Source organism: Tetrao urogallus (assembly GCF_951394365.1).
Source record: "Tetrao urogallus genome assembly, chromosome: 5".
In the NCBI taxonomy this organism is placed as follows: Eukaryota; Metazoa; Chordata; class Aves; order Galliformes; family Phasianidae; genus Tetrao; species Tetrao urogallus.
Window position 1 is genome coordinate 52,719,035 of NC_136818.1, and position 16,016 is coordinate 52,735,050.

Consider the following 16,016-nt stretch of genomic DNA (forward strand, 5'->3'; position numbering starts at 1 on the left):
CTTTGTGGTTTTGTTTCATTCCTAAAAACTGTGACTGAGGGGCTTTTATCATTTAAAAAACAAAACTAATCAGCCATGTTTTGGCTAACCTGCAGAATACCAGCAAGATCCTTTGCAGTTCTGCCTGTTTTGTCTATTTGTTTAATCCCATTTTGATATAAGAAAACTTTAAAATCATATTTTTCATTTGTCTCTTTCATTGTATGTCCCAACTCTGAAAGCAAAGTAATACTACGAGCCGTTCCTCTCAGTCACACTGCTGGAAGTGTGTAATTCATTGTACGTACAGAAACTTTTTTTTCTTTGAGCAGCTCCATTTGACGTGTTTCTGTTCTATCTTAGTTGTAATGAAGGAAAACATTCCCTTACTTATCGCAACACTTCTGTCCCATTCCTCGTTTTTGGGGCCAAGCTTCTTATGGAATTTGGAGTTATTTTAATTCTTCCTTAATCTACTGAGCTGTCAGAGAAATTTGTCTGAAAACCCGTATATAATAAGTGTTCAAACCAACGCCGATGGGGACACCTGGTGGAGGAACCGTGAGTTGCCCAGGATGCTGTGGTTTAAACCCTCAGTCGTGTAGGTGTGGGTTAGCTCATCACTGGGGGGACTTCTCAGATGCGCTGTGCTGCAACCAGAGTGAAAATGGTTGCTTTACTTCTAGTTCATCCACAGAGCAAGTATTGGGTTGGGGGCAGTGCTATACGTAGAGTTTCTGCTGTACCCTCTGGTTTGCACTTGGGATGCAGGGTTGTCTGGGGACGGTTTGTCTTTCTGAGGAGAAGGGAGAGAATGGAATTCTTACAGTTGTGAAGAAGGAAGAATAATTTCTATCTCTTTGTTTAGATGGAAGCCATTCTGACTTAAAATGAAGTTTATAGCCAACTGGTTTTCTTATTGTTTGAGGAAGAAGGAACACATAATTCTTCACCAGAGCCAGCAGACAATTGGAAGAGCAAGTGACTGACATAGAATGTCACAAGTTGGGTAGCAGACTGGAGATTTTTAATAGATAAAGTATTATTTAAGTCTAATTTACATTTCAGAATCTCTTTTTTGTGGCAAATCAAGAATAAATTGTCATATAGGCATGGCATTTGGCCCACAGGCTATCTGTGCCCTCTCACAAAATGAGACTAACAGTAAATTAGAGAGGGACTAATCTAACTTGATGGTACTAATAGCTAACCTTTTTTCTTTTTTTTTTTCTTTCTTTTTTTGCCACAGGATTAACTCAGGATTGTGCACTATGAGCAGCAACAGGGCTGTGCTGGTCCTGACCAGAGGTTCCATTTGACAGTGATCAGGAGCAGATAGATGCTAACAGAAGCATTCTTCTGGCATATTTTCTGGTCTAAATATTTCTTGTTTGTCTTCCTTGTAGAAAACACCTTCTGCAGTGGTGACCATGTGTCGTGGCACAGCCCTTTGGACAACAGTGAGTCCAGAATCCAGCATATGTTGCTGACAGAAGACCCTCAGATGCAGCCTGTGCAGACTCCTTTTGGAGTTGTTACTTTCCTACAGGTATGGCACAGCAGAGGTGACAGCTCTAGCATCTCGCAGGCATGGGATGCACTTAGCTCTACATTTTATTCAGCTCTGATAAGTAAGGTGCTTATTCCCCTGTCTTTGTCCTTTCTGTCTTGATTACTATGGATCTCATCTTTGAGTTGTTATTCTGGGGATATTCAGTAAGGATTTTACTGGGATTGAGCAATGGCACATTCTGTTCTCAATGTAGAAGCTTACCACACACAGAAATGGTGTACACCCCCAAACAGACCTGGAGCTGAGTATTACCTTACTGCTTTGAAATTTCAAACATAAAGAAAGGGTAAAAAAGCAGAGAGAAATGCCTGATGTTGCTATTTTAATGTAGAACTAAATTCACATTAATGCTAGGCAATGTTAGTGTGGGATTCTCCTTTGATTTCGTTTCTAGAAGAGCTGTTTGCAGTAGGACTCAGTGTTGCATTAGTATTATATAGCAAACGAAACATAGCTTGCCACGTAAAGATTCTTTAGAGGCTCTTTGACTTTACCTGCACTGATCTACCATCTAAGGTAGGTTGTTTTGTGAAAGAAGCATCCCTTGTATGTTAACCTTACTCTTCAATGAGCAGAGCTTCCTTAGCTAAACAGATTTGCTTGCTATCAGAGACTCCATTTTCTCAAGTCCCTTGGATAAGGTCTACTTTGAATACTTTTAAATTACATATGCAGTTACTAATCATAATGACAGAACTAACATAGCTCCCCATGCTCTTTAGAAAAGCTCCTGCCACGTGGGTGAACACCTTTTATTTTGGAGTTTTAAGTTTCGTGTTGCTTTTATTAGTCCTTGGCTGTAGTTGCAACACATAAGGGGAAGCTCCAACATCATAGACCTGCACGAGGCAACTGCTGTGCAAGGGCAAAGACTTTCCTGAGCCTTCTCTTCTCCCCAGAAGTCTGTGTTTTACCAACAGGAAAGAGATGAGAGGTGGGGTTAATAAGTAAAAAGTGAACTGTGGGATGTGGAAGCAAAAAGAGAGAGTCAAGCTAAGCAGGGTGATTCCTGGCTGACTCCCCAGTTAGTGCTGCATTAGTTCTCATCCTTTCTTTAGTATCCAGCTGCTTGGGATCAAAGAGCAGACAGCTTGTTGCATCCTGAGACTTTTGGACTCTAATCTCTCACAGTACAAACGGTTGTCTTAATTTCCCCTTTGTTTGTTTGATGCTCATTGTTAAGGATTTATTTTGACCAATGAGGATGAATGGTTGCAAAAAGCAAAGAATAAACATGAAATAATTTCCTGTTTAGAGTCTCACAGTTTGTGTGCAGTTAGTGAGTAAAGGCTCAGGGAGGGGAGTGCTGAATTGAGGGTGATTCAGGCTGTGCACGGAGGAACATGGGTGGGGATGGAATGCATTCTCAAGGCTAGGTCCTGAAAGATTGAGAGGAGCAGAGGAGTTAAGGTGTGCAGAAGTGAGTGCATGCTGACGTGGATGGTTTTCCACCCAGATTTCTATCAGTGCACATGTTTGTGGTAAAGGCATGCCATGTACTTTTGGTCACTTCTCTACAGAACTTAGTTTTCTTCTTCTGTGACAGTACACCAGCTGAACAGATTCTGACTGAAAATTTGATGTCATTGGAAAAAGTTTAGTGTCTTGAGAGAGAAAATAGAAGACTGTGTCTAAAGTCTTTTTTTGTCTCTGGGATGAATCAATCATTGGGCTCCAAGGCACAAGCTGATGGATCAGGGGAAAAAAAAAAACAACCACTGGTTGCCTTCATTTGAAGTATCTGATCTCAGCTGCTATGAGAAGGATGTCTGGTATTGCTCAGTGAGGCAGATCCCAAGCTGAAAAGCAAACGCATCTTGCCATGCACAGGAAGGCAGAAGTCTGGTTGTATGCACTGAAGAGTGGATTATGCGATGTGTTAAGAACCTTACTTCATGGGGGTGGGTAAGATTAAACCAGTCAGCAAACAGAGTTGTTCAAGAATTTATGAGCACCAAAGCGTTTCTTTGTGGCAGTGTATCTTTTACCTGATGGAAGCTGCTGGTTTGTTATCACATTTGCTCCTAGCGATTGGCCAGCAGCACTGTGTTTGCCATGTGCTTAGACCTGACCTGTCCCAGCTTGGTCTGTCTTATGTGGACTGGTTTGGGGTGTGAGAACAGACCAGTGGATCTTCAGTAACTAATTCTTCATCAGGCCCTCCTCTTATTTAAGTTCACACACTTCGAGCAAGATTAAATGTTACGTGCCAGGGCACTTCACATGGCTTACTGAGAGCGGGCAGAATCTCCCTGTTGTTTTAGGCTCCATTTGTCCTCACTTATCTACTTAGTTGAAAGGGATGATGCTTCTCTGTATGTACAGTTTGATCCAGCAGCATGTGGCCCGTGTTCCCTACAGTTCTCACAGTTTCCATCTGGTTTAGTATCTCTGTTTTTATTTATTTCAGATTGTTGGGGTTTGCACTGAGGAACTGCATGCAGCTCAGCAATGGAACGGGCAAGGGATCTTGGAGCTGCTTCGGACTGTCCCAGTGTAAGTGCTTATATAGCTCCAGTCAGAGGAGTATTTTGACAGAGAACAATTCAGTTGTTTGTTTTTATTAACAATCTTTAACTTGTTGACGGAGCCTTTGCTGTAGCCAGAGATGGGAATTCATTGCAAATCTGTTCTCACGCACAGACATTTAGATGGCAAATTAATGCATGTGGAAGTCCACGTGTCCAGGGTGGAAATGAATGAGCTCTTGAAAGCTTAATTTCCTTCCTCTTATGCCTGCAGCATGTTCTCATTGGTTCTCCCTGAAAGAGTCAGGGCTGCTCTGACTGGTGACCTCTCCATAGTTCTAAAGAGAGGAAAGTGAGGATCTGCTTTACCATGCCTAGGAAAGCTTGGGTGCTGTCTGAAAGTAAGGAAATCAATCTCCAAGAGGCCCCACTTGTCAGACCAATTTGCAGAAGGAGAAGTATTTGACATAACAGAATGAACTTCACTATCTCCCCTTGCAAAGCAAAGATAGCGTTATGTTAAGGAGGAGATGGATTTTTAAATTTTAAACGTAGGTTGATACTTTATTTGCTGTCAGGTTGCAGATAAACTTTTTTGACTTGCAAATGTGTGGGTTAAATGTTTTTCTGTGTATTTTGAGGAGATTATTGCACTGTGATAGTACCTCAAAAGATTTTAGAGAAAATGAATTTTGTATATCTGTAGTCTCAGTGGGCTGCCACAAGGGGTTGTAATTGGTGATTTGGAGGAGTCCAGCCTTTGCTGCTGGATTTCTTAAACTTGAACTCTCCCATTTAGGTATAAATGCTGGTAATTTGTGTAAACACTCAAGTGAATTTGTCCAGCTGCAAACTTTGTTTCTGGGGCCCTGAAGCAATGAACAGTCCATAGGTCCCTTAACTCCTATGTCAATATAGACATAGCACCCTTCTCCCCAGTCTGTTCTCATATTGTTTTGGGTTTTTTTTGCTTTTGAGCTGTACTGTAAGCACCTTTCCAAGGATAAAATGAAATCCAGAGATGTGCCAGGTTCAAAGACAAAGCTGAAAGCTGCTCATATGGAGTCAGGGTGAAAGACTTGCATCCCAGGGAGGAACTGAAACAGATGGCACTTCTGCAGTTAACAGCTTCGAAAGTGATGTGAAAAAGAGTAGATACTGATGCATCTGAAAAACCTATAAAACATTAACTTTTATTGGTCTGACTGCAAGTGCTTTTGGAGACTGTAACACAGACAGGGCCAGAGGAGGGGGCTTTTAACTGCAGTAACAGAGTGTCTCATGAAAAAAAAGAAAACTTCTATGGTGATTTCAAAAGACTTCAAGCGAGAAGTGCAATCTGAGGCTGATTTCTACGGACTGTGTGTGCTGTGACCCAAAGTAAAGTCACTGAGTAGTTCATCTTCACAGTAATCTGTCTTCTATCACCTTTGTTGGGAAACATCTTGACTCTTCCAACTTTCATTGCTAGCAAAAAACAAAGATTTCCCTGAAATATCCGAGTATTCAGACAAAATGTCTGTTGTGAGATATTCATCAGAGCAAGCAAGAAGCTTTGTATGGTACTGAACATGATTGCTCATCTCTTAAAAAGAAAATGAAGTTCCATTGGGATCCTGTTGCATCTTTAAATACATAATAGAAGTGTAAATCTTGACCCTATGCCATGCTCATCTTTCATGTACTTAGGCTGCACCAGACTTCTCAGTCCCATTTCAGTTACCTATAAAACACAGTTCAGTCTTGGGTGAGTAAGTGCATCTACACAAGGGGCAGCCTATGTCAGACTCAACTGCATTGCAAGATTTGCCAAATGCTAGGCAGGTAACAGGTCACTGAGGGTTTTTCATTATTAGCACAGGTCCTTGTGTGGTTCATTACCTTTCTTTCTTTGTAGAGCTGGAGGCCCCTGGCTGATAACAGACATGCGAAGAGGAGAAACAATATTTGAAATTGACCCACATCTGCAAGTATGTCTTTAGTTAATAAAACATCATGTCTTTTGTAGTAGCCAAAAGGGACTGGCTTAGTGGTACAAAATGGTTCTTCTTTTTTTTTTTCCTGAAAAAGTTCTGTGAACATCTCAATTTCTGTAGTAATCTCAGAGCAGTCCTAGAGACTCCCTTTGCCCTCTCAGAAGTACTTTGAGAGTGCGCATGTCCCACCCCAGCTGTATGGCAGCTCTAGGAAAACACTTGGAGAAGGTACAACTGGAAAACAATGTCATATACAAGGCAAATTGGTAAGATTTGGACTGTGTGTTTTAAACTATGAAGAATATGTAACAGTACCTGATTTAGAGATGACGGATCTGAATCTTCTTCCTTTGCTTTATATGTAAGGACAAGGAGAAATAACATGCAGAAAAATTTAAATCAATTAAGTATTTTTTTTCCCATAGCCAATGTGACAGTGTAGGTCATTCCTGTAGGATGTCACGTGAGGCCAAATAGTATGATCTGAGAAATAATGGCAAGCTGCAAGTATTTCTTGCTGCTGTTAGTAATACGTGCAGGAGGATATATTAAACCCTCTCCATCAGAGCTCAGTTTAATTTCTGAAGTTAAAAGATTGGGATAAGACCTTTCTAGAGGGGTTACTGTCCCATGGCCTACCTCCATTCGTATGTCTGGGAGGCAGTTCTGCATCCCTTCAGCAGAGATGTGATACTGCAGTACGGGATTCCTGTGCAAATCCAGTGTGGTTCTAATCCTGTTTCAGCGAATTGCTGAGTGTTCCTTTAACTGAGAACTTATGGCTTAGCCTGGTAGGGCATGTGCATGTGTGAGCGTTTTGTACTGTTGTGTTTGCTTCTGGTCTGCATGTCTGTATCTGATTACCTTCCATTGCCTCACAGCATCTTTTATTTTGAAAGCTTAGGAAGGAAACCAAATTCTACTTTTACTGTTCCTAAGGATTTGTTCGTCTAAAATAACAACCCCAACCCGAGAGAAAAAAGTGTTCCATAAACGTCCCACAGCGTGGGAGTGAACACAACTGCAAGTCCTATAAAGTTTTTGGGCTTTTCACAATTTTGCCTGTGTGTCCTCTCCCCTCCTGGAGGGTGTTGTCTGTTCTCCACAACACTGGTGATTCCTGACGATAACAGGGGTTTCTTCAATTTACTGTAAATGAGAAGTAGCTCAGATTACTGGAATGTGAGTCAGCCAAGACAAGTTAAGGCACATGGAGAGTGCTTCTGCCTCACAGTGTGTCCTGCCACCAACGGCTGCTGTGTCTGTGGTCTTTCCGGACTTCCTCACGCTAAAACATTCCTGTTTTCTGTTCTCTCTTGCCCCTCCAACGATCAATATGTGCAGGTGTGTGCGCTTCTCCTTTCTGCTAGGCTCTTGAAGAAGCCTAAAACCTGCGTAGGGCTGCAGTCAGCCCTCACCGTGCATCTCCTGCTCTGCATTAGTGGGCAAAGAATAACATGTTTTTCATTCACCTGGCACTTTCAGTGGTGGTGGGGGAGATAGGGATGTGAAAGGGGAGAGAAAATGGTTGGATTGCTTGGAACAGGCAAGCACATTGGCAGCCCAGGGAGTGGGTAGAGATTGTTTTGAGGCTGCATTGTCTCTTGTAGGAACTGCTGAGACCTAACCCCAGCCCTGGCAACAGAAGCTGTACTTTCTGTTCGAAGTTGCTGAGAAAGGATCCCAACTAAGATGTCATCCCAGGATGTCAGCAATTAACACTGTGGCAGCACTGGCTGTTCTCTGTGTAGTCAGGCTTTCCTGTAGGCCGCTTGCATTTCCCTGGCAGCACTGTCACACCATCCCTGTTGGTCCCCAGCTCTGTGCTGATGTGCTGTCTTAGCAGATATCTCAGAAGAGAATAAAGCTGATTTGAATTTCCTGAGTTGCGGTTGCTGCTCTGTGGGTCACACTGCAGTGCTCTGGCTCATTTAGAAAAGGATCAATGACTTAGAAGAGCCTCAGAGCATCCCTCCCACATGCTGAGAGGAAAATGGGACAGAAACATCCTTTCTTTGAGGAAGGAAAAAGCTGAACCTCCTTTGCCCTAGGCTCCTCCTGCTCTGCTTTGCTGCCCTTTCTTGGGAGGAGGAGCAGCCCCTCACCCACGCACAGCTTTACTGGCTAAGGATGGGGTGAAGTTACTAAAACCAACTGAACAGTGGTTGGTTTTTCTTGGTTGGTTTTTTTTTTTTTTTCCTCCCTTGGACATCTATGTTTGCAAACACAAGCATGCAAATCAGGCTACCTTAGGCCAGCTTGTTTCCATCAGATCCCTTTGATCTCCTAGGGATGCCAATAGAGCAGCTCTTCTTTCCCTGAGGAAGTGCTCTGGGAGCCAGCTGAGACGCAGACAAAGGGCTGCACCCCTCTCCCCTCCTCAAGGCTCTGTGCCTGGAGTGGGGCCTCCAGCTGTGGGGATGAAGCAGCACGTCCCATGGATTCTCCATCCGGCTGCAGTCCTCAGGGCCCTTTCTCTCCCTGCTCGGGGCCAGTTGGTGGCTCTCCCATGCTTTCTCAATGAGTGGAATGAAAAACAACTGTGCTGACAAGCTGAACCTCCCCATGCTGACTGCTTTGGGTCGTCACAGAGCTCCCTAAAGAGTCACATGGTAAATCTCACTTAAAGCTTCGTTAGCATATGTAGCATCAGATGTATTTGTTTTTCACAACTTCTATTTCTGTGTTTGGGATAAAACAAAAGAAAATCCCAGCAGATGAATTATTTGTCAGATTTTCCTATTACTTTTTCGAGGAAGCCGCTTTCCTGTGATGCCAGAGGAAGGTCCCAGGCAGTAGTCTTCTCTGGGGGAGAGAAGCAGAAGGAGGCAGTCTCTTGAATGCTTAAATCTAAGCCAGGACAGCTGTGGTCTTATCCTGAGCTGCAAGTTTCTGCCTCCCTTTTGGGGCCAGAGAGCCAGTGTAGGAAGGTGACCAAGTTTTAAAGAAGTCACACTTGTCAGACAGGAAGGGGCAGGGGGACGTGGAGGAGGGTGGGACAGCAGCCAGGTGGATTCTATCATTTTGAGCTGCAACACAACCACACCCCCAAGCACTATGCTTATCTTTGAGCTTCTCAAATCCTCTCTTGAATGGTCACAAGAACAAGTAAAGCTCTTTATAGAGTACAGCAGATAGAGCTGGGCAAGGGGAGGAGTGTATGTGGGTTTTAGTATGGAAACTGCTTCTTGGGGAACAGATTTTGCAAAGCACTGAATGCTCCCACGGTCTCTTGACTCCAGTGGCAAGGTCATAGCAGAGGCCAGGAATAATGATCTGCTCCTGTTGTGTGACAGAGCTCTGCTCTGCCCTCAAATCTAAAGAGTTTCTGTCCTGCAAGCAGTGGGACTTAGCGCGTGTTTGGAGTTGACCCAAACGTGTAGTGAAATGGAGGTCACTGAATGGAACTAGGAGCGACATCCCTGCAAACTTCAAAGAGGAGCCTGATTTGTTCAGTGCCAGTGGAGCGGGTTGGGGTTAGGGTACTAGTGTTCTGAGCAGCCCTAAGTTTGTTCAGCTCAACATTACCCCCTTGTGGGAAATAGGTGGAAAATCAAAGTAACAGCAGTTCCCATTCGCAGGTAGGTGTCCTCTGGCTGAAACTTGGAGTGCAGTCTTGCTGGCAGCAGATGTGGGTGTCCTTGGAGGAAAAAAAAAAAAAAGTGTGGTGTCTAAGAACATCCAGTTGCTTGTTGTTGGTGTGAGACACCAAACAGTGGTTACGTGCTTGGAAAGTATTTTGCCAAGACTTCTGACACTTGCATACAGGCCAATGTCTCCTTACCAATTTGTCCTCAGCTGAATGTTCCAGCACATTAAAAAACAGTGGTTATATGAGCAGTCTGCAAATGATGATCTTCTGTGATTGAGAAATCACTCTGTGCACTTTTCATTGGGGACTTGGAAAGGGATCTTTGTTATAGTTATTCAGGAGTTTGTTATTGATGGCATATGATAAGTAGACTGCCAAGTTGTGCTGCATGTAGGAGTACGTAAGAGCTTGGAGTTGTTGTAAACTGGAGTTAACATTGAAGGAAACAACCCTGTATACCTCAGGTTTCTCATTTCCACCTCTGTCTTGTGCCTGTGAGCACCAAGCAGTGAAGCAGTGAGGAAAGAACAGAAGCTCATTCCAACCTGTCCTGGTTTGTTCCTGTTCAGATCAGCTTCTGATTTGACTCGTGCAGGCACACTTAGCTGGTACATCAAAACATGGATGGAAGGCTGGGTTTCAGCTCAGGGTCAAGCCACGTCCAAAAAAGTTGTGGGGTTTTGGATCTTTTCAAGCAGGAGAGAGTCGACAAAGGGATTGAGACAGATGGCTCAAACCTAAGTGGAGTGAGTGCCAAATGTGCCTGGGATGATCTCAGCCGGCCCCCTGAGGATGATGAAGACAGCAGGAGCATTTGCATCGGAACCCAGCCGCGGCGGCTCTCTGGGAAAGGTAAGAGGTCCTGGGCTGTGGCACTGCCTTGGCCCTTTGGGCACTGGTGAGTTTGGGCAGTGCCACGGGGTTCCTTGGAAGCAGCACGCATGCTAGAAGGCGTGATATGCCTCAGAAGAAAATGAAATTTTGGAGTGGCTTCTTTAAGAAGGGCAGGAGAAGGAGATTTTTGTTTTTTTCTAAATATATCTTTCAGGTTTTAGGCTGTTTCATCTAAATCTGCAAAGTTAAACTGAGCACTGGGTGAAACCAGGACTGTAAACACCTGCAAGGTGATGCAATTGCATTTTCCTAGGCTGTGTTTCCTTTTTAACACTGCCACTTCTTGGGTGGTGCACTGAACTGACATTGCATGTTGGTGTAGCTGAACTCGAGTGATTCTTGCAGATATGGAACTCTGGGAGGAAGAAATTGAATGTGGTGGAGTTCCCCTTTGCGGTGAGATGCCACGTTAGGGTACAGATGTCGTGAACATTAAGCGTGCTTGAAAGTATCCACACTAACTTTCAAACGGGTGAAGTAATGAAATGTGACTGTCTGAGATTTCTTGGAAGGAGTGATGTTTTCCATGGGAATTTATATCATATTTGTTTTAAGTCTGTGATTTAAAAAAAAAAAATAAAAGCAAATGTATACGTACATAGGGTTCTGCCTGGCCTCTGTGGAAATATTTTGAACCACACCGGATCTAAAAAGACTAGACTCTATTACCCCTCAGCCCTGCAAATGAAAAGTCCAAGGCAGATATAAATGGTGATATTTGCTTGCTGTGTCCTTTGAGAGATTTTGAAATCATTTTAATATCTTCTTCTCTAGTCACTCATTTAAAAAAAAAAAAAAAAAAAAAAAAAAAGAGGGAAACTTCTAAGCAAATTAAGAAAGCATCCCCTTAAAATATTTGGCCACTTGATGTTGTAGGAAAATGAAAATTAAGAACGCTGCATCTGAGCTGTGTAATTTGCAGTTTATTTTCAGATGTGAGCTTGAGGGTGAAGTTTATTCGCTAAAAGGTTTTTCTGTTTATGAATTTGGTAGTTAATTAATAACAGATTTTCAAAGCCAATTGCAGAAACTCCAGGACCTCCTTGCACTTGTTTGGTAAAGGAATAAGCTCCCGTTATGCCTAATGGGAAAAGTGACTTCCAGCACAAAGGCTGGATGTGTCAGGAGGTTCTGCAAGAGCCGCAGGAAGGGCAAACGCATCCTTTATGAAAGCATACAAATCTACTCAGAATTTCTACATTGGGGGCATAGTACCAAAGGTTCCAGTTCTTGCCTGACATAACATTATAGCCCAGGGAATTCAAGCTTACTTTGTTAAGTGGTTAACTCTTATGGTGCAGGAAGTGTTGTTATGAATTCACCCTTAGTGTCTCTTCATTTCTTCCTGAAGGATTTAGATGAAACATACCATAGAAACAGGCCTTTTAAGAAAAGCTGTTGTCTCCTTGTGTTTGTGATGTTTCTGGGGATTCTGAGTCATGTTAAAAAAAATTCTCTTTGCAGATACAGAGCAAATCAGGGAGACTTTGCGAAGAGGGCTGGAGATTAACAGCAAACCTGTTCTACCTCCAATAAATGCACAAAGACAGAATGGGTTGAACCATGACCGAGCGCCGTAAGTGCATTCTTCAGTGATGGGAGGGTATAAGAGCACAGAGTGGAAAACTAAGTTAAAGCTGGCTGAGAAAAAGGCTTGGCAAGAAGGGAAAGCTAATAGCAAATGCTTACAAAGCCCAAAGACAGAGGAAGAGGAGTTGTTCAAGTTGGGTTGAAGTTGGTCAAGTTGGCTACTGCACAGGAGGGCAGATTTTGAGAGGAATTTTGCACAAACTTGCTAACACGGGGTGACAGTGTCCTTTAGGATTTGTTGCTCATGGGGTACAGTGTTTGTAATCAGGCTGGGCTGAGCCCTGTAAAATTTGTCATACAGTGTTGTGGTATCCAAAGAGCTAGATGGCACAGGTGAGCATTTGCTGATGTTTCTGCATGCGCATTTTGTGTCAAAGTTCATGATTAGAAACCTTTTGGTTAAAATGTTGATTTTTTTCTAAAATCATCTTTGATCTTGCCTGAGAAGGCACCTGCTGGCATTAATCAATGCCAGTGTTACCCTGGTGTCGTACAGTCTGTAGACTAACAGGTGAGTAAAGCAGGACAAGGTGGGCCTGTAGATCTGTCCTCATTTGTAAATTTTGGCTTCAGTAAGTCTATAGGAAGCTACCTGTGGTTTCAAGCCATCTGCAGTATCTGCATTTCAGTCTTACGGATTTTTTTCTTTCAATCTTAGGCTTATTTCAGTTACTAATTAAATCTTTTCCATCAATTGTAACTTTTTCATCTAAGTGGTGAAGAAAGGCATGCATCTTTGCACTCTCTCATTTTGGTATTTCCTTTGGTTTCCTAGTCTCCTACGAGCACTGTGTTCCAAGAGTAAAGATAGTAATGATACCAGTTCTTTACTATAGTGCTAGGCAGCATCCTGCTCTATTTCAATTCTGTTTTCATTCCTAATTCAAAATATTCCTTGAATAGAACCCTGATGTCCTTTCTTGTTTCATTTTCTGGGTGACGTCTGATTTAGTTTGTGTATGAGTATTTCTGATTTGCCTAGTACTCTGGGGGAAGCATTAAGTTAACTGCTGATGCTGTGTACTAATAAATGAGATGATATATTGGTGCTTATAAAAAAAATAATAGTAAACAAGCAAAATCTCAGGTGGCTTTATTACTGCTTTAGGAATAACCTTATTTTTTATACGTAGTAATTATATGGAGCCAGATCCTGACCTGACTCAGATTCTGAATGTTTTGCCTTGTGTGAGGGTTGGTCCCATTAGACCATTGGTTGGTCCCATTGGCCCTGCTGAAGAAATAAAATGACGCCATCTGATTTGCAAGCATCACAGCCAGCCTTAGAAGGCTGGAAAGTACTGTGCAGGATTTCTCACAGATGCTGGGCTCTGCATTCCCAGGTTTGCAATGGCTGGGGGAGACCAGAAGCACTTGGGTGCTCACCAGGTCAGAGTGGCAGCTGATGGGTAAGTTGCAATGCTGGCTGGCAGTCATTGCTTAGATAAGAAGGCCGTACGTTATCCAAGGTATGATAAGCACAGATACACTCAAGGCAGAGTGCTGAAATGTTAAGGTGGAGCACACTGAGTTTTCAACTGTGCAGAGACAGAGAGGAAGGCAGGTCAAATTCAGAGCTTCATATCCTTAGTAGTAACCTTTGTAGCAAAGTTGTGTTACGTTGTAGCACACAGCTACATGCATACCTTCCCTGAAGCCCAAACAGTAGGAGAGGCTGGTTCCCTGTGTTCGTTTCCTAAAAGATCAATGCATTACTCTGAGGTCTGTGGCTACTGCTGAAGAAGCTGATAGCTAGCCTGTTTCCTCATAATAGCAATGCAGTTAACAAAAAAGAGCTATCGGACTACTGTGTGTTTTGCCAGTGTCACTGGTGATAGTTATCATCTGAGTGATGGAGGAAATCTCCTCAATTTGAAGAGCTGTGTGTCTTCATATTGCCTTCCTCCATTCTTACCCACTGCTTTGAGAGGAGTTTGGAAAGGAGCCTTTTCAACTTGTGCTGTGTTTCTTCCTTTCCAGTTCATGTAATTTGATGCATTGACAGTATGGTACAGCTGCAGTAGCACAGGAAGCTTTTACTAGGTGTGAGCCTTTCTCAATTCTTCTTTTCTCTCTCAGCACGTCTTAAGCATTTGAGCAAGGTTGGACAACCTGCCTCTTAGTACATGGGCATGGTCCAAAATCTCTCAGTTCCTACTGCTGTAGAGAGATGTAGCACAGGAATTCAGTTTTTGCATGTAATAGTATATCTGCATCCACATTCCCTGTAGGTACCTGCAGTAGCAAAGGCTGAGACATGAAGGATGCACAACGCAATGTAGATAATTTTGTAAGACCTACGGGCACCTGATGTGGACAACTGCCCACAGATCTAGTCCTTCTTATACAAGAGTCTGCACAAGGTGCCTTGCTTTGGGCCTGTTTGGGCTGGCCTTCAGTTCTGCCCTTCACAAGTCATCTAGCTATTGAGCTTCAATTCTAAATCTATAAAATGAGACTAATAACAATGTCATCTTCTTGAGGCACCACCAGGATAAATATGTTAACAATTACGAGGTGCTGGCTGATGAGAACCAGGCTTGTGTGTAATCATATCCTCCACTGTACACACCAGACCATAAAATATCAAAGCCATGGTTCGTTGCAAGGGTCCTGTGAATAACTGGTGCGTTAGGGGCTCCTCAGGAACTTGACAGAAGCACTCTACTGGGGCATGGCAAAGTGTTCCAAATCTGCTTTCCATAGGGAGCACTGCAGAGCCCTGGCCATCAAATTTGCACTCAGCTGACATTAGGACGTTAAAGGCTGACATAGACTTTAATGGCTTTTTGCAGAAGAGGAATTTGCTGTTTATTTATCATAGATTTGCAGCCACTGACTGCTTTCCTAGTAGCAATCTCCTCTTTCTTTTCTCTGGCCCCTACCACCCACACACAATAATCTGTCAGGGTTTAGAGTAGACAATGTATTCCACATTCAGTGTCATTAAGTGCATCGGAACACTCACATTTTTGAACATTTATTTGTATGAAATGTTGGGATCCAGATCCATATGCATTTCCCCAACACTGTGTTGTTACAGTTTTCAGTGCTTGTGCAAAATCCTCACATTGTTTGGTAGCAGATAGGGCTCGATTCAGTGTTCTGGCTCCAGCAAGGCACGTACTTACATGTTAAGCATGCATATTACCAGTTGTTCACTGTCCCAGAGTCCTAAAAAAAGTTCCTTTGAGGAAAAAAAGCTGGTTTCTGTCAAAACCCTTTTGGGTAGCTGTAGTACTTTGATTCATTAGTGTTATTACTGTAGACTGTGTAGCCATTTTTCTGCTATGGATATGAATAAAGGCACTCTTAATGCTCAAAACTGCGTCAGACATCTGTTTCTCAAAATGACTGTTAGCTCAGTTCATAAGCAGCCATTAAATCAGTTTGTATGCATTTAAGGAAAAAAAAAAAAAAAAAAAAAAAAAAACTAAATTAATCTTTGGAAACACGTCTAATCATTTTGACCATAGGTAACATAATACTCTTGACTACACCTTGGAAAAATGAGGCGTGTATGAATACAAATGTACCCTGCAGTAGAACATAATTTATTTCTTAGGACCCATTGGCTTGGTAGGTGCTGCTCAGGCACACAGAAGGGCCAGGCTCCCCATCTCCTTAACTGCGGATTCCCTCTGATTGGAAGCTGAGCTGTTCCATTCAGATGTCAGACTAAACGCTGCTGCTCTACGGCCTCTGTGGGCTGGAGGCTCCAGATGTCAGAGATCAGTGACACTTGTTGAGTCTCGCTTATTTTGCTGTTTAATTTCTTGATGCTGTAAACTCTGGAGCTGTCTTTGTTTGTGCTGTCCTGTGAGGTGGGTAAGTAGTAGCCCCACTTCATAGATGAGGACAGAGGAGCTAATTTGCCACAGTTGCAGTGAGAGCCAGGATGGGGATGGGGGTGTTCTTTTTTTTCACCCCTCAAGGGTCCCCTT

At 43.0% G+C, this 16,016-nt stretch overlaps 1 protein-coding gene across 2 annotated transcripts in view; it reads left to right on the plus strand.

The window, feature by feature from the left end:
* Positions 1–16,016, plus strand: part of SUFU (SUFU negative regulator of hedgehog signaling) — a gene marked incomplete at both ends in the record, with an annotated part of 81,068 nt that overhangs the window by 41,027 nt on the left and 24,025 nt on the right. The window contains 5 exons of one of the 2 annotated variants that reach the window (XM_079535406.1): positions 1,386–1,528; positions 3,963–4,048; positions 5,918–5,990; positions 10,284–10,440; positions 11,947–12,058. In XM_079535406.1, the coding sequence (XP_079391532.1) occupies positions 1,386–1,528; positions 3,963–4,048; positions 5,918–5,990; positions 10,284–10,440; positions 11,947–12,058 (571 nt within the window). The remainder of the gene's footprint in view (positions 1–1,385; positions 1,529–3,962; positions 4,049–5,917; positions 5,991–10,283; positions 10,441–11,946; positions 12,059–16,016) is intronic. The other variant, XM_079535407.1, reaches the window with a different exon arrangement.